Here is a 25,129-nt window from a genome sequence, read left to right as displayed (position 1 = left end):
CCCAGCGTGCTTGGGTAGGTGTGATTCTCTCTGTCTCTGTTTCATTAGCGAGCAAGGGGCAGGCCAAGAGCTGATAATCAGATCAAAGGGATGACGTCAGATGCTTAATATTAACACATGCTCTCTTCGTTGCCGGAATAAGGACCACCGTTCATCATACTTGGTTGTTAATAGCCAGGCCCGGGGTTGTTGTCCGGATGTGTTTTTTTCGAGAAATTAACCGCATTGGCCAAACAAGAGTTGGCAATAAACAAATTCCTGAAAGAAATTTTTTTGGCAAATGTGCTGACAAACCCCTCACTTGTTACTGGCCTATACTGTCACGTGGGAAAGCTTGCCTCAATGTTTTCAAGAGTACACACTCTTTCACAACCCATTCAAACCTGACCGAGTTATTTCCGACCATCGACTATTTTCAACAGTTATGGGCAGTCTTTGGCGTAAACCCTTGTCCCCGTCGTAAAAAAAAGAAAAGTTCGACAAGTTTTGGACGATTTGCCGATTTGCCGATTGCCGACTCCAAGACACATCCTTGCAGTCCGTTTTGCAGTGTAGTTTGTGTCTTGTGAATAATAATACCCGTTAACTACACGGTCCCAGCAATTCAGAATAAACTACAGTACAATGCAATACATTACAATACAAGACAAGACAAGACTAGGCATGGCAAGACAAGGCAAGACAAGGCAAGGCAAGGCAATGCAATGCAATGCAATACGATACGATACGATACTATACTATACTATACAATACTGTACAATACTGTACTATACGATACGATACGATACTATACTATACTATACTATTCTATACTATACTATACTATACTATACTATACTATACTATCTCAAGATGAGCAACCAAATAAGGACAATTGTAAGACCATTGAACTAGGGCCGGTTTGAATCAATAACGTGCAAACACGATCCCACTGGACACAGCATTAATAACATCGGTATATTAACAACGGTAAGAACATTGGCCTGGAGCCAGTTTAAACAAATAACTTGCAAACACGATCGATCTCATTGGAGACAACAGTAATAACTTGGGTATAGTAACGATGCGATATTAACGCCTGGGACCAATTTAAACACGATAACTGTTCAGGTTAAGTTGGCTCAAAAGACCTTTTTGTCACTTGGTCACACAGCGTGTTGGAGGATTGCCCCATCTGTGACGTTACTAGCCCTAGACGTACGCGCCGCTGAGCGGGCAAAGAATGACAGTTGTGTGAAAACGGTGGGAACTCTTTTTTGTCTCCGCTCTTTGTCTGTGTGCGGGATTCTTTGACCAGGGTTTATCCCGGGCCACTGTCATTGGCCGGCCGTTCCGGGCATCTTCACTGTTCGCTGCGAACGTGTGTCCACACGGTTCTGCAACGTGCACCCCCCTTCCCCCCCCCCCCCCCCGCCCCCTCTAGTCGTCAGTGAGCTTTTCGTCCTCTACGGATTGCGATTGTCTCCTCGTGTTGCCTTACTTACGTCTGTTGGCTCTGGTGACGGTTAGAAGTCATGCAACACACACACACACACACACACACACACACACACAACCCTCTTCTCCGTCCTCACTCTATGTTTTATAATATGCACATACACACACACTCGCTTACATGCACACGTACGTATGCACACACACACACACACACACACACACACACACACACACACACACACACTCGCACACATGCACACATACACGCGCGCCCAATCACACACGCACACACGCACACATTCACACAAACACACGTACGTACACACACACACACACACACACACACACACACACACACACACACACACACACACACACACACACACACACAGAGAGTGAGAGGAAGAGAATACAAGAAATTGTCTTCAATTTGTACGACGCTCAGCTTTGTGCGAAAACCCAAACCCCAACTCATTTCTCTTAGCGCTGACATTATTGATCGTGTTTGTCTGAAGCCATCACTCCTTCTCACTTACGTCTGTTTGTATTGCAAATAAAGATCCCCCCACACACACACACACACACACCACCCACCACCCCTTCTTCTTCAATTTGCAGTGCCTACGCAACAAGGTAAATAATACGCAGCTGTTTCTCTTGATATTGAAAAAGGCTCTGAAGACAATTGAAAGCGTAACTTGAAACGTTTACCTTTCATCTCGATAGCTTGCTACACAGATTTTGAGGGGGCTTCGATGTTTGAAAGTTGGATAAGGGCAAATCATTTTTGTTCTTAAACAGCAAAGAAGATAACGCTCTGAGTGGGTCACATGTTTTGACACGTGTACTGAATGAACACATGCATGCACGGACGATCGCAATCGGTTGAAAGGAAAATACAAACCCAAGAACAAACCATCGCACGCACGCGCACACACACACACACACACACACACACACACACACACACACACACACACACGCACACACACACACGAACACACACGCACACAAACACACACACACACACACGCACACACACACGCACACGCACACGCACACGCACACACGCACAGACACTCACACACACATACACACGCACACGCACACACACACACACACACACACACACACGCACACACTACTACTTCCACTCCACCACAAACACACACACTAATCCTTCAATATTACGACCACCTCATACGTCATGACATGTAAACCATAAGTATAGACTTCTCCACGAGGCAAGTACTATAGATTTACGAAGTGACTGATCACCTATGGGGAGGTGGGTGTCCTACCTAGATCACCAAACACTTAACCCCAATGACCATACGGCGGAAAACCCTGAAAACGCCTCTTCTCCATAAGCGATCTTGTGACAGACTGTTTACAGTTATAACTACAGCCTTTATTGACCCAACGCCTAGATACATCTTGTTTGAGAGAGAGAGAGAAAGAGAGAGAGAGAGAGAGAGAGAGAGAGAGAGAGAGAGAGAGAGAGAGAGAGAGAGAGAGAGAGAGAGAGAGAGAGAGAGAGACTTCGGCATGGCTCAGTTAAGCCACTCTACTAACACCGAGTTCTGTTCACAAGACAGTATTGAAATATATTCTCCAACGAGTGTATCGAGAGAGGAGATAAGAGTGAGCAAGTCTTTTAATCTTCCACTCTTGTGCGATTATGATAGTGTTGGACACCGAAGTCTCTTCTCTCAAAGCGTTCCTAGCGCATCCCTGTGCTGCTTTGAAGGGGCAAGCCTCGTGTGTTTCGCATCGCTCGTAGCTTCCTTTGATTTTTCACATGCTGGGGGGGAATGTTGACAGTATCTTAAGTATCGCTGCTGTTGATGCAAAAAAGGGGGAAAAGATACTGTGCGATTTTGTTCTGGTTGGTCAGGGACTGTCTTTGTGTTTCTTAACGTTGTTTCAAGGACAAAAGTCATCCGTTGAAGTCTTGGCTGGACTGAACCACGTACCATTCTGGTAACACTGCGTCAAAGACCACTGCAGTCTCAGCTTGGCGAGTTCCTTGCTGTTTTGCGTTTGGGTTTGTGGATTGTGACTGCGGGGCGATGGTCCACAGTGACAGTGTGTGCAGACAGTAGCGGTCAGTGCAGGGAGGAGCGGCAGGTTGAGCCGGCACGTCCAGGGCGAGGTTTGTCTGTGGACCCCGGCCATTAGACGTCCACACAGCCCCCAGCCCCTGGGTCCCGGGCCCCACCTGGCTTCTCGGCCTTGCACAAACAGGGCAAGTGTAGCGGCCAACTGTCGCCTCCCCCAATGTTTGAAAGGGGGTCGCTGGCCAGCGCTCCTGTTTGCCAGCTGGGCCTGCAGCTGAGGTGTGTCCGCGGCGCTGCCCTCCCTCGTGGTCATCGTCGCTACTGGGCAGCGTGATGACTCTCTGTCGTCCCCTCCTTCCCTCTGAGGCTTCACTGACTCTCTGTCTCCCCTCCTTCCCTTTGAGGCTTCACTGACTCTCTGTCGTCCCCTTCTTCCCTCTGAGGCTTCACTGACTCTCTGTCGTCCCCTTCTTCCCTCTGAGGCTTCACTCCTCGCCCCAGTCCCGTCCCATCCCTCGCACGTGTAGCAGTGTTCGGTCTTTGCTCACGTTTGGCTTTGTTGGCCGCAGTTCCTACCTGACGCTCAGCTTCTTGGCCGCTTGTTCTCGGTGAAGACGTTTTGGGCCCGGGCTTCTTCTTCTAATTGCGCAGTCTTCAGCAAAACGTGGACCTGGGTGGGTGTGGTGTGTTGTCACCCTCTCCTTCCCTCTGCATTGGGCGTGCTCGTTGCGCCGCTTGCCGCTAACTCTGGGACTTTGCTGACCCGATGACCACGTGTGTCCTTGTGAGGTCAGGACTTGACAGACCATTTACTGACCGCATCTCGTGGTGGTCGGACTGGATTCTGTGATCGGGAGCATTTACTGACTGTATTTCGTTGTGTTTGGGTTGAATTCTGTGAACTCATTCTGACCTGACTTCAGACAGCTTCAGGGACCTATACCTTCCCTTCCTACCGCTACTTGGAGTACAATATCACTTGGAGGATTTTTTCTTTCGATTCAAACTCTGTCTTTGTTTATCTATAGTAACGTCAGACAACAACAGTTCTGACTTACTGTAACCATTGATTGAAAACTAGTTAACTGCAGACTTGTTTAAGCCAACCAAGTCGCTGGCGAACCACAGATACGAATACACTGTTTGGCGTGATTGTAAAGACGACATCGTGCTTCATCTTCAGTGTCATCGCTCCCTTCAGCTATCGTCGCTTTTCTCTGAAGCATTGGATTTTCAGGATCCGGGTTTGTCAAGTGAGCAACAGTCATGGAGTGCCCGGATGTTGTCAGTGTGTCACGATCATGGAATGGTTCTCAGTAATCGAGGATTGGTTTAACCCCGTGGACATTAGTCTGTGTTTCTACTAGCCTACCTTGTCACCATTCTACAATTCGCAGAACACATCAGAGACAGAAACTCGGCTTTCGTTCCGTTTTCGTTCAGTTTCTGTCTCAAAAGTTGTGATTTCTACATTTCCCCAAGAACAGTGACAACGGATATAAACAGCGTTACTCTTTGACTTTGCTGCCTGGCAACTGGATTCATTTCTTCTTTTTGTTTTAAGGTAAGGCGGCCTGAAATATTCATGCTCATCACACTCAAGAAAAAAATGTTGTGAAATACTATCGTCGTTCTTTTAGGATTAAGAGATGAATTTTAAACAACGGTGCTCAGGTCTCACTTCGTGCATGCCCTGGAGAATAATTATGTGTTTAAAGAAATCCGCTTTGAGGATTGAAATGTAAAGCATCTCTCTCTCTCTCTCTCTCTCTCTCTCTCTCTCTCTCTCTCTCTCTCTCTCTCTCTCTCTCTCTCTCTCTCTCTCTCTGTCTCTGTCTCTGTCTCTGTCTCTCTCTCTCTCTCTCTCTCTCTCTCTCTCTCTCTCTCTCTCTCTCTCTCTCTCTCGGTCTCTGTGCGTGAGATAAAGTGTGTGTGTGTGAGAGAGAGAGAGTGTATGTGTCTGTGTATGTGTCTGTGTCTGTTTGTGTCTGTGTCTGTGTGTGTATGTGTCTACGTGTATGTGTGTGTGTAACATTAAAGCTTACATTTGGGTTGCTAATCTGCTGGACTTGTCTTCTTACTTTTCCTCTTCCAGTGTCTCTAAAATCATGACACGTAACTGAAGACCGAGAACAGTCGTTCAAAGTCTGGGTTGGATTACGATATACCCCCGATATTTAATACCCGAAAGGGGTTGAAAGCCCTCTCTAATCAGACATTACCCGAGAGAACGCTATTTTGGATTGAGAGCTGGAACAAACACCCTTCTTGAAAACTATCAAGAGCTATTCTTTTCGTTCAAGACCCTCGTACCTCTGTTATATATTAAGCGTGAACCTATACTTATAGTAAGCGTGTCATTCTCACATATTTATGTCAGTGGTCATGATTTAACAACTGTGATTGTGTGCTAGGCAAGAACACTTTATAGCGGACCTTTATTTCACATTCTTCATTGTCTCTCTGTCTCCTGTTAGTCAATCAGTTGTCAAAAGTGTGCAGGGTAGTGTTAGCCTGTGTGCCTGTGAAGTGGAGCCAGCATTTTAAATCCCACTTGTTCAGGTGTTTTTGGTCAGAACTCAGCGCTGAAAGTCCACAAAATGGGACACTCGCCTTTGGCTAGTACTTCTCATAATTTACTAGCCAAAGAGCAAAGTTGACTCGCCAAACCAACCATTTGTTTCAGCAACTTTACTCGACTTTGGCGAGTAGATTAACATTTCTTCTCGCCATTTACAGATTTCTACATGGCGATTGAAATACTCGCCACTTTGAGGCCTGAGAACGTCTGTTAATTTACCTACATTTTAAAACTCACTCTCTCTAAAGAATGATTTTCTCGGATTTGTGTGTGTGTGTGTGTGTGGGTGGGTGTGTGTGTGTGGGTGTGTGTGGTGTGTGTGTGTGTGTGTGTGTGTGTGTGGTGTGTGTGGGTGTGGTGCGTGTGTGTGACCGACCGACCGACCGACCGTAATGTAGCCTACAAGAATCCGGTCGGTGGGTGGGGATATTTCTCTTTTTACTCTCAGCATTTTTTCTTTTTGATATAGTTTTATTCACTTCAGAAAAACAACATTAAAAAATAGTCGTAAGGGTTGGCGGCAAAACAAAAAACATCTGTACAAGGTTTCAGTTAAATGCAGGTTTGTTTGGCATAACCTACATTTCTACAAAATGTGCGATATTTGTCTTTGAGAATTTGAATGGAGATAGCATAAAATTAAAATAAATCCTTACGTAAGAGTATGATTATATGTCGTGAATATGACTAGCTTGGTGACATTGACATATCCGTTAGTACTAAAAACCATTAGTATGTAGATGGAGTCATGTATATAAAAGGCACAAAAGGAGCCATTTGAAACGTTTTGCGTATTGCTTTGTACACACATTCCATTCTGGTATCAAAATAAAGTGTTGAAGAAAGAAGTCTACAAAATGTCAGCCTGTATTCCAGACTACTCAAAAGAAAATTCCCCCCAGCATGCGGTTTTTCCCCCAAACATTAAACTTTTTTTTACGCATAGTGTATAGGTGGAAAGCAAGACATTCCGGAGCTATCTTTGAGACATTGTATAATATTCCTGCTTTTAAAGACTACCGGAGTCATCACCGTGGTGCACACACAAACAGGTTACTCGATTCATTGGCGGGAACATGTTTCCCTCAATAGTGCTTTCGGGATTTTAATGTGACGGAAATGATATGTTTGCACAGCTATGAATTAATGGAAACTTATTTCTGCCAGGAGTTGGTGCTGTTCCAAGTCGCTGCGTTCACGAATGGACTCATATTGATTTTTGATCGTTAGTTTTTGAACTGCACACACGATCCCGTGTATAGTTGGAACAGTAGACCCCCTCTAACCAAATTCCAAGGGTGTGTTTCTGTATAAAGTTGAACAGTTTGGTGGCGAAAAGAAAATATCAGTCAATGGGCCCCCCATGGGTTCTTTTGTCCGTTATAAGACGAATCAGAGAGGAGTAGAGAGTACCGTATTTACTTTATTGGCGTGAGATAGATAGCGGGCCATCTGATTGAAGAGCTATACATTCCCTGTACACTGGTCCTGTGCACCAGAGAGAGACTAGAGTGTGATATGAGAGGTTTATCCCACTGGTTTCTCCATAAAGTGTGATGATTGCTTGAAGGGTTATACATTCGCCGTGTATTAGACCTGCGCACCAGAGAGAGGCTAGAGTGTGATATGAGAGGTTTATCCCACTGGTTTCTCCATAAAGTGTGATGATTGCTTGAAGGGTTATACATTCGCCGTGTATTAGACCTGCGCACCAGAGAGAGGCTAGAGTGTGATATGAGAGGTTTATCCCACTGGTTTCTCCATAGAGTGTGATGATTGCTTGAAGGGTTATACATTCAACGTGTATTGGACCTGCACATCAGAGCCAGGCTAGAGTGTGATTTGAGTGGTTTATCCTACTACCTCAGTGGTTTTTCCCTAAAGTGTCATGCTACCTTGAATACGATGCCAACGATACACGGCATTTACATGATCCGTATATTTGACCAGAGTGTAATATGAGAGGTTTATCCCACCGGTTTCTACCTAAAGTGTGATGATATCAGTGGATTTTTCGCTTCTGCAATCAGTGAAGGGAACCTGTTGGTTTGATTTGTCGATCGTCATGTCGGCCGCCAGGAGACGCCACTCTTACCACACGGAGAAAGTCATCGCTGGGTTCTACAGCAAGGGTGTGCATAGACAGACATACAACTGTCGCTTTTCTAGACAAGGACAGACGTACAAATGTCACTTTTCTAAACACGCAAGTGTCCCTATTCTAGACATAGACAGACATACAACTATCGCTTTTCAAGACATAGAAGTGTCGCTTTTCTAGACAAGGACAGACGTACAAATGTCACTTTTCTAAATATGCAAGTGTTCCTATTCCAGACATAGACAGACGACAAACAACTGTCGCTTTTCAAGACATAGACAAATATATAAGTGTCCCTTTTCTAGACATGGACAGACGTACAAGTGAGATTTTTCTAGACATGGACAGATATATAAGTTATACAAGTGTCGTTTTTGTCTAGACAAACAAGTGTCGGGTGTGTTTGTTTTTTAAGAAATGAACAGACATACTGGTGTCGCTATTCTAGAGATTAACATACGTTTAAGTTTCGCTTTTCTAGACATTTGAATTTGGATTGTTTTTGTTTAGACAAACACTTGTGGCTTACTAGACGTGCAAGTATTATATGGCTTTTCCGGGCAAAAATATGTCGATTTCTGGGACATATAAGCTATCGCTTCTCCAGGCATACAAGTGTCGCTGTTGCATACATGGATATATACATACAAGTGTCGCTGTTGCATACATGGATATATACATACAAGTGTCGCTGTTGCATACATGGATATATACATACAAGTGTCGCTGTTCTTTGACATGGACACACTCTCAGGCGTCGCTGTTCTGTACACGGAAAAACATACATGTGTCGCTTTTGTTGACATACAACTGTCGCTTTTCTAAACGTTGACATACGTGGATAAAAGTGTCACGTTTTCTATACGCTTGTGCATACACAAAGAGGATACAATACAGTCACGTCTCTTTGTAACCTGTGTACATTGGCATTTATGGCTTGTGTGTAGGTATGTCGGTTTACCCTGTATCGACTGAATGGCTTCTGTAGGTGTTGTGACGAATCCGGCCGCATTCAGTGGGGCATGCTTTCCTGTTCTTTGCGCAGAAGGACCGATGTAATGTTCTGCCTGTTCGCTGTCTTATACAGAAAGGGCCTAGACATGAAAATAGAGTGAAGAAAACGCAAATTTCTCCAAAATATTTGTTTACATTTCACCTTTTTTTGTGTCAAAATCACCACGCTGGCTTGACCTTTCCTGGTTTGTTTCTTGAAGACTGCTGAAAGCAAGGATGGGGTTGAATCTACTGGCCTCGGTAACAACTTACCTAAGGGGTTTTCAACCAAAAACGCTGATATAACTCGGCTAGTGTATAGTGGCACTTTGGGGAAGGAGAGACTTACCCATTCTTTGTTGTTGTTGTTGTTGTTGTTGTTGTTGTTGTTGTTGTTGTTGTTGTTGTTGTTGTTGTTGTTGTTGTTGTTGTTGTTGTTGATGTTGTTGTCATTGTTGCCCTTGTTGTTGTCCGCCGCTGTTGCTGCAGCTGTTATCGTTGCAGTTGTTATTGATTTTGTGTCTGTTGTTGCTTTAATCATTGCTTTCCAGAAAAGCCTGTTAGTGTCGCGACTTACTCAGACCTTGGTGTCGTTGTGTTTTTCAGAGAAGGATGATCAAGGCAGCGAGATGGTGAGCCAAGGTGCGGGAAAGCAGCAGCGGCCGAGCAGCGTCTCCAAGGCCAACTCCTCCTCCAAAAACAGCAAGTCTGCAGGGGTAAGTCAGCGTCCGCCGGGCGTGTCCATGTTCATAGCATCTCGCTGACCAGCGCGTTGAAGGTTGCGAGCTCTATACCAGAACTGTATCGAAATTGCAATTGCTATGTGAATTGCCTGAACATTTTCTTATCATGTGTATGCAGAAAAAAATGACTTTTTCTTTTAAGACAGAATGTTTGGTTGTTGTAGGATACAGTGTTCTTTGTTTGAAGTAGACCTGGTTTGTTTGGAAGTTCGTGTGTAGGAGAATGAATAGTTGCACATGTATGACAAAAGATGCAGGAAATCTTTGAGTTATTGCCTTGTTTGTAGTTTTGAATAAAGAGCGTTCAGAGGTAAACGATTCTTTGTGCTTTCAATGGCCTTAGCTGTCTTAGTCGATAGTCTCGGAACTTGAACATTCTTTTGTTCTTGGAACATACTAAGATATATCCAAACTGTTCTTAGTCAGTCACTCACTGTAAGAATAGATGTACTTCGTTGCAAGAATGTCTTGTTGAATACTGAGGGGTAATGATTAGTTTTAAAGGGCATGCTATCAATCGTTGTTTTATCCAAAGCCATTTCCGTTTTAGAGAAGAACATTACCAGTGTTTATGTATACACTCATACATCTAGTTGCAATGTACTCACGACTCTGTTTTGGGGATTCTTCTAATTCGTTAAAACAATGCTGCTTAGCTTTTACGCATTAACACATCACTATAACCGCTTCCAACCCGTTGGCTGCATAAACCAGCGCTTTTTGACCATAAAAAGCAGTGTTTGTGTTTATCTGTCTCAATTATCTGTCTCTGTATACCCCCTCTCTCTCTCTCCCTCTCCCTCTCTCTCTCTCATACTCTCTCTCCCCTCTCTCTCTCTCTCTCTCTCATACTCTCTCTCTCTCTTTCTCTCATACTCTCTCTCTCTCTCTCTATTTCTCTCATTCCCTCTCTCTCTCATACTCTCTCTCTCTCTCTCTCTCTCCCTCTCTCTCTCTCTCTCCCTCTTTCTCTCTCTCATACTCTCTCTGAGTCTCTCTCTTTCTCTCATACTCTCTCTCTCTCTCTCTCTCTCTCATTCTCTCTCTTTCTCTCATACTCTCTCTCGCATACTCGCTCTCTCTCTCATACTCTCTCTCTCATTCTCTCTCTCTCTCTCTCTCATACTCTCTCTCTCTCTCTCTCTTTCTCTCATACTCTCTCTCTCTCTCTTTCTCTCATACTCTCTCTCTCTCTCATACTATCTCTCTCTCTCTTTCTCTCATACTCTCTCTCTCTCTCTCTTTCTTCTTCTCCTCCCCCTCTCTCTCTCTCTCTCTCTCTCTCTCTATCTCTCTCTATCTCTCTCTCTCTCTCTCTCTCTCTCTCTCTCTCTCTCACGCACCCACCACACCTGGACCCTTCCCCTCTATGTAAGTTCCCTTTCTACCTTTTGGTCAATAGGAGATGAAGGCCAAGCCAAAGTATACATATTCTTCATGCATATCTCGCGACAATAACCCTTTGTCAACGGATGTTTGACATTGAATAGAGGGGAAATTTGTGTCATCTGGAGAAAAGGGAAAATGTTGTTCTTGGAATTAAGTGAAGAAAAGACGTAGATATGGACATTGTATAGGATGAAACAAATAGAAAAGGAGGGGAGGGGGGAGTGGTAAAAGGGTCGAGGGGTCAAGGTTGCAGAGGAGGATTTCTACAGTGGAGGGATGGGTGAAGGAACATGGGCTACTGCAGCCTTATGGTTCAGTGAGTTTACAACCGCAACAGCACATTACTAACTACTCAACCTTTTGGCCACTGAAGAAGGTGACGGTTGTAGCAATGTAGGGGTTACGGAGAGAACGGCCGAATACGGAAACAAGCCAACGCTGACGTCAATTTTCGTGTCTCAGACTGCCGACGTAACACCCAATCTGCCGCCACGGAACGGTATCCTGTGGGACGAATTGATATCTCCAAACGGGGTGCTACACCGCCAGTCTGAGACGAGAAAAAGGATGTCATCTTTGCCTCGTTTTCCTTCTGATCATTCGTTCGTTCTCCCCGCAACCCCTTAAGTAGTCGCTCGTTACGATGCACTCGGTTGTACGTACCGCAAGTGAAACTGTTCTGTATGTGAGGCTAATGATGATTCTGAAGACTTCGGCTTACAAAGGCGAAAGCAACCCATGGCTATGCTCATAAGAAGTTAATCCCTTCGACACCTAAAGTACAGAGCTAGGCTTGGCTAATATTCGGCTTTACCAAGAGTGAAACTTGACTGGGTTTGATTGGGAAGTCGGGAGTCTTCGTGCTATGGCTGTGTTCAGAAGTTAATTTTATCGACACCTTAAATGCCGAGCTCAACTTTCCAAGTGTCCTTAGTAATTGCCTTCATGATGTGTTACTCATATGATGCACAAAGTCCGTTAAAGCTTACTGACCGCGCACACCTGGTTCTTGATGCACAATACTAAAAATTAATGGCTGTGTTGCACTTATTTTCTTGGGGGCTGAAGGGTGGTGTTTGCGTCGGGTGGAAGGTGAGGGGTGGGGGCGTGGTGTGGAGGGGGTGTTTCTTTTGGTGGACAGAGAGAAACTCAGCTGTGAATAACCGAAAGCACGCATTATTAACCTGGACAGTGCGACGGCACCATAGCTGTCTATGAGTCATGGGGGTGGTTATAAATGGTCTCATGAATTTTTGAATGTTTGCTAAAATAAATCTTTTACTAAACATGATCCTTATTCTGTAGCCTTCAGGAGTGGTGTGCATGAAAAAGTGCCCAAATGGGTGGGAACCAAACGCTTGAATCGGATTGGATGACATTGAGATTGGTTTGAGATTTCAACCATCCTACCTGGTCCGTGGCAAGTCCAACTCAGAAGGGCATTTTCTCTTGCACGCCACCCCAGGTCTCAGAAGTTGAAAATTGGTATCCTCTGTGAGCTTTTTATTCTATTATAAATACTTGAAAGTTGCTAATAATGATGACGACGGGCGCTGTGGCGTGGTGGTAAGACGTCGGCCTCCAAAGCGGAAGGTCGAGGGTTCGAATCACGGCCGCGGCCGCCTGGTGGGTTAAGTGTGGAGATTTTTCCGATCTCCCAGGTCAACTTATGTGCAGACCTGCTAGTGGCTTATCCCCCTTCGTGTGTACACGCAAGCACAAGACCAAGTGCGCACGAAAAAGATCCTGTAATCCATGTCAGAGTTCGGTGGGTTATAGAAACACGAAAATACCCAGCATGCTTCCTCCGAAAGCGGCGTATGGCTGCCTGAATGGCGGGGTAAAAACGGTCATACACGTACAACTCCACTTGTGCTTAAAACATGAGTGAACGTGGGAGTCTAAGCCCATGAACGAAGAAGAAGAAGAAGAAGAAGAAGCTAATAATGATGATAGTAGCAAGGATTACAGTGGGTTTATACAGCATTGCTAAGCCAGCAGATGGCATAAAAAGCCTGTGGTTTTAAATATCAAAACGTTACAGTATTGATGTCTAAACATCTTCCTCCGAAAGCGGCGTATGGCTGCCTAAATGGCGGGGTAAAAACGGTCATACACGTAAAAATCCACTCGTGCAAAAACACGAGTGCGCGTGGGAGTTTCAGCCCACGAACGCAGAAGAAGAAGAAGAAGATGTCTAAACATCGAAGTTTTACCAAATGTGCATGCCATAAGATGTTACACTAATGAACACAAAACATAATGCTCACCCGTATTTTTTGTTTACAAGTTCACAAATGGGTTTTGTAACTATCTTGTAGACCAACACTAACAGGGTAAACGGAAGGGCATGTATACCATAATAACCACTGTAGCAGAAAGATGTAGAGAACTTTTTACAATCGATAGAGACAGAGAAAGAAACGCTAGGGGGAAACTTAGAGAGGGTAAAGGAGACAAAACTGAGCAATTTAGGGGATTGGAGGGTAGGCGAACTTAGAAAGTGGGGGGAGGGGGGGTACAGAACTGAGCAATTTAGGGGAAGGGGGAGTGGGCGAGCAAGAGGGATTGGTGGTGGAGGGTGGGGCAGGGAGTTACCTTAGTTGGAATCGTTGTGCTCGACTGTGCATTTGTGTCAATCTGACTGACGATTAGCTCTATGGTGGACAGGTTTAAGTCAAATGTAATGTTTGATGAACTTGCAGATTCCTGCTAACACTTACAGCTTACACCCTGCACGTTTGGTCATGGAAAACTTCTCTCATTATTGCAGTTGTTGCTTTCAAAGTGACAGCAACTCCAACGGATTTTGGGTCAATACACTAAATTTTGTTCAAGACACTTGAAAAACTATAGAATGAATGTTACGTGCAGTAGTTTACGCTTCACATTCATAGCTGAGTGTGAAATGCATTATTGTTGCACCCCCCCCCCCCCCCCCCCCCCCCCGCAGGTTAGGGGGAAGAATTTACCCGATGCTCCCCAGCATGTCGTAAGAGGCGACTAACGGATTCTGTTTCTCCTTTTACCCTTGTTAAGTGTTTCTTGTATAGAATATAGTCCATTTTTGTAAAGATTTTAGTCAAGCAGTATGTAAGAAATGTTAAGTCCTTTGTACTGGAAACTTGCATTCTCCCAGTAAGGTCATATATTGTACTACGTTGCAAGCTCCTGGAGCAAATTTTTTATTAGTGCTTTTGTGAACAAGAAACAATTGACAAGTGGCTCTATCCCCTCTCCCCCCTTTCCCCGTCGCGATATAACCTTCGTGGTTGAAAACGACGTTAAACACAAAATAAAGAAAGAATTATTGTTGCATTTATCTTGATGATGCCGTTACCATTTCCATATGGAGAAAATGTTCCGGGGCCGTATTTTGTGTGTGTGTGTTCTTTTTCAGACAGATGATTGGAGTATTGTGGGTATGATATTATTGGGAAGATCGGGAATTATTGGGAATTATTGCTACTTGCAGCAACCTGAAATTGTGTTGAGATTCATTCGTCGTCGTCATCACCACCATGACCACCATCATCATCATCATTAGCATCATCGTCATCATCGTCATTATCATCATCATCATCATCGTCGTCACACAAGTTAAAAAAATGTCTAACACCAACATATCATGATGTCATTGTACCCTTATCATCATACCTTCACTGTCCTCTGCATGTGTAAATAACCACTTAGCCATCATGACCTTGACACTCTAACCTACAACGCCGTTGCTCACGGCAACGCTGGCATGTAACACCTCATTGGCATGACGACGGCCTGGTTTTTGCCATCAGAGGAGCTCGCGGCGAGACTCTATTGGCATCCCCACCCTGCTGGAACCACCGCCCTCCAAACAGCGCCGGGGGTCCTTGCAGCTACCTTTCTTCGCCTCTCAGAATAAGGAGTTAAGGCCCCAGGAGGACCCTTTTGTAAGTTGCATGCCCCTCTGGTGGCCTGACTGCGACACCACCACCGTATCCACCTTGTACTGCGCAGTCTCCCCTTGCCACCCTGTCGTTGGTGTACTCGTAGCAGCTCCTGTAACAACTCGACGTGCTAGACGTTTGAAGGCACAGTCCTTTTCGTGTAAACGATTCGGCTCACTGTTTTCCATCTGGCCAGGGGGAGGCCTTCCCTCCACTTGGTCACGTACCGAGAATCAATAGCTTGGGTGTTTTCTGTGCAGAGTTATATTTTATTTTTGATGAAGTAATTTCGCAGAGTGACATACAAAATGACTTCATTCCACACACAAAAATTCCATTCTGCGCAGCAGGAAGCAGCCAGGGGGGTGAGTTTTGGTACGTGTCCACATGGAGGAATGGCTTTACCCCATGAACAATCCTGAGTTAGATTTTTTTTTAATGAAGAATGACATAGTGGCTTTTAAAAATTTACTTCATTAAATAAATCCCATTCTGCGCAGGAAGCAGCCAGGGGGGTGAGTTTTGGTACGTGTCCACATGGAGGAATGACCTTACCCCATGAACAATCCTGAGTTAGATTTTTTTTTAATGAAGAATGACATAGTGGCTTTTAAAATTTTACTTCATTAAATAAATCCCATTCTGCACAGGAAGCAGCCAGGGGGTTGATTTTTGGTAAGTGTTCAGATGGAGGTATGGCCTTACCCCATGAAGAATCCTGGCCGGATCTGATATAGTGGGCAGGACTGTGTACACGTGAAAGACTGTGCCTTTAACATGGACATGTGCCTCTATACCCTTTTCGTTGAATCTCTGTATTGGTGGTCTCTGTGTCTTCTGTGTTCCCCTGGTGTATTGACTGTTCACTGCCGAATGCAGCCAGCACAGCACGGATTCAGCACGTGCAGCGGACACCTTGGTTGACCCTTGCGGGAATTTTGGTTACTGCTTTCATGCCCTTTTGTTTGAAAGCGGGAATAAAGGCTTACACGGGGGCTTCCGTTTTGGTCATCAGTTCAGCCACAAGGCTTTAACTGGTGCCTGTAACACGGTTTTGGTCATCAGTTCAGCCACAAGGCTTTAACTGGTGCCTGTAACACGGTTTTGGTCATCAGTTCAGCCACGAGGCTTTAACTGGTGCCTCAGTGTAACACGGTTTTGGTCATCAGTTCAGCCACAAGGCTTTAACTGGTGCCTGTAACACGGTTTTGGTCATCAGTTCAGCCACAAGGCTTTAACTGGTGCCTGTAACACGGTTTTGGTCATCAGTTCAGCCACAAGGCTTTAACTGGTGCCTGTAACACGGTTTTGGTCATCAGTTCAGCCACAAGGCTTTAACTGGTGCCTGTAACACGGTTTTGGTCATCAGTTCAGCCACAAGGCTTTAACTGGTGCCTGTAACACGGTTTTGGTCATCAGTTCAGCCACAAGGCTTTAACTGGTGCCTGTAACACGGTTTTGGTCATCAGTTCAGCCACAAGGCTTTAACTGGTGCCTCAGTGTAACACGGTTTTGGTCATCAGTTCAGCCACAAGGCTTTAACTGGTGCCTGTAACACGGTTTTGGTCATCAGTTCAGCCACAAGGCTTTAACTGGTGCCTGTAACACGGTTTTGGTCATCAGTTCAGCCACAAGGCTTTAACTGGTGCCTGTAACACGGTTTTGGTCATCAGTTCAGCCACAAGGCTTTAACTGGTGCCTGTAACACGGTTTCATCGCTTGTTTCATTTCAGCGTTCGAATTGCTTTTACATGTATCTATTAACTGAAGTAACTGGAGCATTATGCTTATCTTTCCTTTACTAAAAACAATACAAAAATAAATGTACTCTCCTCTATACTGTTGTTGAACATATGTATGTAACCTTTGTACCGGAAGTGTTAACACAGAAGTGCAGGCTGGGAGCGGGAATGCGCAACAACTAAAAAACTAAAAACTATTCTGCTGTGTTATTGTGTATTGACAACAGCAGACTGGATGTGTATCCCACACTGTGATTCGTTTTGTAACAGGACTGTGCGCGGAGGTTGTCTCTTTCTTTTTTTTAAACGAAAGGTCCCTTCCTTGTTTTCGTGTGCTGTATTTCTATCGAGAGAATTGTCTCAACGTTCCTGGTTTTGATTTGGGTGTATGTACATCGTTCAACGTGTTGTGCATTCCTATCGACAGTTCGCTTTCTGGGTATCTGTGTTTTAGCTGGTCTGTTTCCGATGACAATCAATGTCTTTGATATGCAGCAGTTTACCCTCACTACCTTTTGTTGCTGTTGTTGTTTTCGAACCCGTTGTTTGTTTGTTTGATTGATTTTTTTGTTGTTTTTTGTTGCGTATGCCGTTGCGAATTTGGTAACGAATTACAACAAAAATGGATGCTTCATTTGTCATTTTCTCTGGATTCGAGGAACCCTTTCCACACGCTGTTATTTTATATTGTCTGGCTTATATCTGTAGAATAGACGCCATTTCTGTTCTGTACTGTAGCCGTTCTGGTCTCTGCTCTCCCCGTTTTCCGTGGAGTGTGCTTTTTTACTTTAAAAAAAAACTCTGTTGTTTTTTTCGCTTCCAATTATCTCTATTTATATGCCTGAATTTTCAGTTGCTGTGGAATAGTTTTAGAAGTTTCTTCCGTGCTTGCGTTAATTTTCTTGTTTCTCTATTTGTTCCTTGAAAATGATTAATTTTGCGGCCTTGTGAATATGCTTTTCATTGAGTACGGAGATGCTCAATGCTTTCAGTGCTATGAAATAGTTTTGATAAGACTGGTCTGCGCTGACTGATTCGTAATTTGAATTATGGCGTAGAAGTCCCAGATGGACATGTCAGAACGCATTTCACTCATCTGATGCAAGACCGCATAATTATCTGTCACTTCGAGTAGCTGACTCTCTGATCGGACCGGAAAGCAAACAAAGGGAAGTAACCGCGCTGAGATTCCATTTGTTTTCACGAAGAAAAGAAAATCGACCCCGAAAGAGTTCATAAAAAGTGCGTTTGGACAGGCAAGAGAGAGAATAGAGTGCACCACAGAGTGTACTTAAGAAAATTATTTCATGTGTGTTGTTCCTTTTCCTTACCCATTTAATTCAGACAAAGACAACTCAGCGTTTTGATGGGCGTGTTTTTCCTCGGTTTCTTCCCTTAGTTTAGTACCTGTTTTTGCACAAGTCACGGCAGTGTTGCGGTTTTCTCTACGTTTACGGCATTAATATCCTTGTGTATGCAGAAGTTTTCCACGCAAAAACGTAAGGATGAATTTTTAGAGGAAAGTTGTGTTTGAAAGTAAATGGATTTGTGTTATTTTTATTTTTTATTTTTGTGTTGTTCATTTGTGTCTTTGGTTTTAGCTTATAAAGAGCTTTGTTAAATTGTGCAAATAATATCGTGTTGCATTTCTGGCTTCTGTATACAGTATTTTTGCTGGTGTGATCCAATGTATTTGTAACAACATTATTTATGCGTATGCTGTATACTCCCTCGCAGAATTCTGTACTTTGGTAGTTGACTTGCTGGTATTTGAAGCCTCTCGCGCATTTTTGTATGGTCAGTTTTGTATGTTGACGAATATATATAACAACTTTTACAAAAGAATGTTACTCATTGAAATTATTTTTCTTGTAATTTCTTTATTTTGTGGTATCCTATTTGCTGTTGTTTTTGTGATAACTTTCTGAGATCAAATTGTCAGTCTTTAGCTGTCAGTACTCAATCATAGAAGTTGTTGTTGATTTACATCAGTGAGGTTTTTGATGGTGGTTTTTTTTTACAAATTCAAGAAGAGATTAGATGTTTCTTTGTCATTCAAATTCGTTACAGACTAATGAGTTAATATCACTTTTGGCAGCATTCGTTGGTGTATTTCATTAACGTAGTGGAAATATCCACACTATTATGTTACAATCTTTTGAAAGTTTCGGCCCGTAGAATGAGCGTGGGGATAAATGTGCCCCTTTTTACAGTAGGGGATGGTCATTGATGTTTGCATGAAGAGAAGGTATGCCGACATTTAAGGCTGAGTCCTTACCGTGTAAACGATGCGGCTTACATCCCAGGCTTTTACATGGAACAGGGCCATGCCTTCATTTGGACACATTTTGTGGACACCATTTGGTTGGTACCATCTTGACCATGCCTTACACATGTTTCTGCGTGTTGTTTTCAGGGCAGTGTCCGCAGCCGGCGGGGTCCGAACCTGTCCATCGATGACACGTACAGTGTGCCGTCCACCTCCCCCCAGGGCACGCTGACCTTCAGTGACGGCAAGAAGACCAAGTCCCAGAAGCTCTCCGTGGTCAATCTCTTCGCCAACAACACCCCCTCCAGCAAGGTCAGTCACCACGACCGTGTGGTGTCCGTGTGTTGATGTTTTGTACTGTGCTGTCGTCGTTCTGTGTTGTTGTGTTTTTGTGTTGTCTTTGTTACACCCCCGGTATAGGGGTGTGTATAGGTTTCGCTCGATGTGTTTGTTTGTTTGTTTGTTTGTTTGTTTGTTTGTGTTCGCATATAGATCTCAAGAATGAACGGACCGATCGTCACCAAACTTGGTGAACATGTTCTATACATTCCTGAGACGGTCCTTACAAAAATTGGGACCAGTCAAACACACGGTTAGGGAGTTATTGGTGGATTAAAATTATACAAGGACTTATAGAGGGACATCTGAATGGTCAAAGGGAAATAACCATTCTCACTCAGTCACTGCCACCAACTGAGAAGGTTATTTCCCTTTGACGGGGGTGTTTTTCCTACCTCGGAGGAATTTCTTGTTTTTGTGTTGTCTTTGGTTGTACTGTCGTTATTTTGTGTTATGTTTTTGTGGTGTCTTTTGTCCTTTGCCTGTCCTTTACTTGTCTTGTCGTTCACAGTTGTATTGTCGTTGTTTTGTGTTGTTGTGTTTTTGTGGTGTCTTTGTCTTTTGCCGATCCTGTTCTTGTTTTATCATCGGTGTTATTTGTTAAAACAAATCATGATTAATTTTGTCTTGTCATTTACTGTGATGCTGTCGCCTTGTGTTTTATTGCACCGTCCTGTCTCTCCCGTCGTGTGGTTTTTTTCTCACTTTAATGTCCTTGTCTTGTTCGTTCTGTTGTCCTACTCTGCCGTACATTTACTGTGCTGCCGTTGGCTCAAAAATATTGTCTTTTCCTAAGCAAGACGTCGTCTTATGTTGTAATGTAGTGTCTTTGTCTTGCCCCGTGGTGTTGCTGGCTTGTCTCGTACGGTTCTGTCGTTGTCTGTAACTGTACTGGTGTTGTCTTGTTTGTTTTTGTTTTTGTTGTTAATTGCTTGCTTGTTGTTGTTGTTGTTGTTCAACTCAACTCAAATTTTATTGGCTTCAATTTCCACATAGAAGAATTTGTCTTGCGCTTGGGATTAAGACATAGGCAGAAAGTAAGAGTATAACATATAAAAACAGCATTCATATCACAGTTATTGTTGTTGTTGTTGTTGTTGTTGTTGTTGTTGTTGTTTTCAAGTGTTTGTCATGTCTTGTTTGTTGCCTCTCTTGTCTTTTACTGTCTTGTCTGGATTTGCAGCGATTTATTTAGACAAAATTTGAGCTGCGATATTATTTTGTATATGAATTTTCATAACTTGATTCAAAATTGACCTCTGTCTGCCTGTCTGGCTGACTCTCTCTCTCTCTCTCTCTCTCTCTCTCTCTCTCTCTCTCTCCCTCTCTCTCTCTCTCTCTCTCTCTCTCTCTCTCTCTCTCTCTCTCTCTCTCTCTCGCTCTCTCTCTCTCTCTTGTTTTATTTTATCCCTTCAACCGGTTGCTTAACAAGCCCTTCGCTCCCTTTCGTCTGCAATCCGTCAAAAACATCCGCGACCACATTTTGAAAAGATGATCAGCATTCAGCATACTTCCTTTAATTATGCATCACATTCTGTCGACATTATATAGACCGGGTTGAATTGCTTGAATCTCGTTTTAATCTAAACGGCTTCAGTGAATACGCTGTTGAAAGTAAATAGCCCCCAGTTTAAGCCCCGTCAAGCGTCAAAGGCGAATATGACATGCTGGGGTGGTATCGGATGAGGGGGGGGGGGGGGAGGGGGGGAGGACTTCGTTCCAAAATGAATAACATACGTTTGTGTCAGCGGGAACGCTATTCAACTGCCAAAATCTCGATTAAGGTGGCCATGTTTAGAACAGTTTTAATTAACACATTTAAGACGGGTGACATGACACAAGCACACACTTTTACTCCAGAGTGCGGGGCGGGGATGTAGCTCAGTCGGTAGCGCGCTGGATTTGTATCCAGTTGGCCGCTGTCAGCGTGAGTTCGTCCCCACGTTCGGCGAGAGATTTATTTCTCAGAGTCAACTTTGTGTGCAGACTCTCCTCGGTGTCCGAACACCCCCGTGTGTACACGCAAGCACAAGACCAAGTGCGCACGAAAAAGATCCTGTAATCCATGTCAGAGTTCGGTGGGTTATAGAAACACGAAAATACCCAGCATGCTTCCTCCGAAAACGGCGTATGGCTGCCTAAATGGCGGGGTAAAAAACGGTCATACACGTAAAATTCCACTCGTGCAAAAACCACGAGTGTACGTGGGAGTTTCAGCCCACGAACGCAGAAGAAGAAGAAGAAGAAGACTCCAGAGTGCATGATGAAAACAAACAGGATTAAATCACATGATGGGCCGCGTAAAACATGGCGAAGTAAAGCACATTTTAAACCACCCTTTTATAACTTACCCCAATGTTAAGAACCCTAGGTTGTTTTTGGGTTGGGTTTTTTTTTTTTCTAGGGGGGGGGGGGGTTCTGTTGAGATTGTCAGGAATCTTACCTCAATTTTACGATTCTCTCCTTTTGAGAACTGATATTTCCACTTTTGAAGAGGCCTTATAAGGGAGTGGGGGAAAGGAGGGCACTGTAACAAAACAAAAAAAGAATCGGCAGCGCTTTCTGGCGGCCGGCCAAACGGCAAAAAAGAAGTTGAGTCCTGTGTTTGGATGGGTGTTGGGTGTTGGTTGGTAGAGTGTTGGGGGGGGGGGGGAGGGGGTAGGGTACATTGTGCACGGCGGTGTTGCGACACCAATCAAAACCATTACACTGTGAAATTACAGCCCTCATCTCTATAACAAAGAAAAAACGTTTGAAAAGGGCCATGAAGATTGAGTTGAACTTCTGTATTATTTCCACGCCCGCAAAACAAGCGAGACACACTTTGTGACAAAAGAGAACATCCAGCGCAGACGACATTGGAAGGCAAGCGTAACGAGGGTGGCGTGCTGAACCAAAACAGGAAAAAATAGACATTCAGTAAAACCCCTCATGTGAGACCTCAAAAATATCTGAGAAGAAAAAATGTCAGTTTTACGCCCTCACGGGAAAACCCGGCTTTGTATAAAAAAAAATTTAAAAAATGAAAAATGAAAGAAAAAAAATCTGAGAACAATTGGTACGTCTTAAGCGATTATGAACAGAAAATCTGGAAAGGCAAGGTCTTCGGGGGCAGGGGTGGGGGGTGGGGGGGAGAGAAGTGGTTTGAAGATTGGGATGGGGGGGGGGGGGGGAATAGGGGATAGGCCTACCATTGTAAAAGGAAAACTCGATGGACATTCGCGAGACTGAATGAGAAAATGAGGACACACGGAGAGAGAAAACAAGTCGCGTAAGGCGAAATTACAACATTTAGTCAAGCTGTCCAACTAACAGAATGAAACTGAACTCACTGCATTTTTACAGCAAGAGCGTATACTCGTAGCATCGTCAGTCCACCGCTCGATGCACAGGCAGTGAAATTGACAAGAAGAGCGGGGTAGTAGTTGCGCTGAGAAGGATAGCACGCTTTTCTTTATCTCTATTCTTTTTAACTTTCTGGTCGTGTTTTTAATCCAAACATATCACATCTATATGTTTTTGAAATCAGGAACCCTCAAGGAATAAGATGAAATTGTTTTTAAATCGATTTCGGAAATTTTATTTTAATAATAATTTTTATATTTTTAATTTTCAGAGCTTGTTTTTAATCCAAATATAACATATTTATATGTTTTTGGAATCAGAAAATGATGAAGAATAAGGTAAACGTAAATTTGGATCGTTTTAAAAAAAAATTTTTTTTACAATTTTCAGATTTTTAATGACCAAAGTCATTAATTAATTTTTAAGCCACCAAGCTGAAATGCAATACCGAAGATTGCTGGGCCAAAATTTCAATCAATTTGATTAAAAAATGAGGGTGTGACAGTGCCGCCTCAACTTTTACAAAAAGCCGGATATGACGTCATCAAAGGTATTTATCGAAAAAAAAGAAAAAAAACGTCCGGGGATATCATTCCCAGGAACTCTCATGTCAAATTTCATAAAGATCGGTCCAGTAGTTTGGTCTGAATCGCTCTACACACACACACAGAGACAGACAGACACTGTACAATAGCCGCCATTTATATTATATGTAATTTTCTAGAAATAGTGAACACCACTATAAGCATTATGCTTGTTGTTGTTTACTCAATATGCGTTTTTTGTAAATAATGCACAAACGTTAAATAAAACAGTTTAAACCAACACACACACACACACACACACACACACGCACACACACTCACAACCACCGCCAACATCATCACTGTCACGTTTCAATATATCACTCAAGGTGATTATGAACCGGTTAATTACTACTAATTAACTAACCACACCACGATCCACTCTCGCAGGCATACAATTAAATAGAGTCAACAAAAGTATAAGTTTCAGACGCCTGTTTATGTATAAACTCTCCACCTCCCTCGAGCCTTCACTCAAAATATGTTCCTTTTACGTTCTCAACACGTAAAAAACCAGTGTTCACTGACAAAATGCCAGTACTATGTAGAAAATTATAGTAACACGCTGAACCCGTGTAAATACAGTCGAAATGAGAATGTTCTGTTCGAAAAGCTCTAGTTCGTGCAGGTGTCACACACCCCACGTTGTCACTACTCCAATGAAATCATAGATACGAAAAGACAACGGTGGTCAACGGGGTGCGTACGACATGGTGCACTTAGCTTTATCTCTGCTGCTGCTGCTTAGCCGGTATGCTGGTTAGTCGGTTCGCTGGTTAGCCGGTCCGCTGGTTAGCCGGTTCGCTGGTTAGCCGGTCCGCTGGTTAGCCGGTCTCCTGGTTAGCCGGTCTCCTGGTTAGCGTAGCCTCAACAGTTCCCGCCAGAGTCAGCCGTGCCGATGTTACGGGAACGTAACGAACGGACGAAACGAACGAACGAAGGAAGGCTGCAAACAGAAAGCATCGGTGCACTAAACATGTCAGCTACCCCTCACCCACCACCTTAAAACATGTCATCTTTAAATATCTCATCGAGCACGTGGGCCTGCACAAAACTGACTTTTTACAACAACAAAACAGCCATTTTCCGTCCTTCTCTCCCTATCTGCAAAAACCATATACAGATTAGTATTTTAGCGTCACAGAGAGTAAATTATGCGCTAACCTGGAAAGAACAACAGAGAGTATTTCATTCCACAACACAGACTCATCAACAGCGTTAAATAATGATTTATTACCTCAAAAGCCTATGATTGTAACTCTCAATGGAAGCAAAGTCCGCCTCCTCCCTGGAACAGTCTCTGTTCGTCAACAGTGACCCAAAACGTCCAGAACCCCTTGTCGAATCCTTATGCGAAAGCCATCGCCGACGAAGGAAATGTGACGACTTGTCCTCAGCAAAATACGTGGCAGAGGAAAGGAATAACTTGTGGAAGTTCCCCTAGAGTGCCGAATATGATACTCGGTGAAAAACCATCATACTCTAGTAACTGTGTGTTAGGTCCTTCCCCTTCTGCCGCTGGGTGTCAAGTGTGTCGTCCTTGAGTCTCTGACAGACCACCTAGCCAAATACACGTGACTGACCTTGTCACCAAACCAGTCCAGCTATACACAGTTTTGC

At 43.8% G+C, this 25,129-nt stretch overlaps 1 protein-coding gene across 1 annotated transcript in view; it reads left to right on the top strand.

Annotated features, from left to right (window-relative positions):
- Nucleotides 1-25,129, top strand: part of LOC138979157 (pleckstrin homology domain-containing family G member 5-like) — a 167,888-nt gene that overhangs the window by 66,593 nt on the left and 76,166 nt on the right. Inside the window, exons 5-7 of the mRNA XM_070351967.1 lie at nt 9,779-9,888; nt 15,099-15,233; nt 19,389-19,553. Of these exons, the coding sequence (XP_070208068.1) occupies nt 9,779-9,888; nt 15,099-15,233; nt 19,389-19,553 (410 nt within the window). The remainder of the gene's footprint in view (nt 1-9,778; nt 9,889-15,098; nt 15,234-19,388; nt 19,554-25,129) is intronic.

The sequence above is a fragment of the Littorina saxatilis genome, linkage group LG10, assembly GCF_037325665.1.
Source record: "Littorina saxatilis isolate snail1 linkage group LG10, US_GU_Lsax_2.0, whole genome shotgun sequence".
NCBI classification, from domain to species: Eukaryota; Metazoa; Mollusca; class Gastropoda; order Littorinimorpha; family Littorinidae; genus Littorina; species Littorina saxatilis.
Note: the sequence above shows the minus strand (reverse complement) of the source record. Positions and strands in the feature narration are given on the sequence as shown.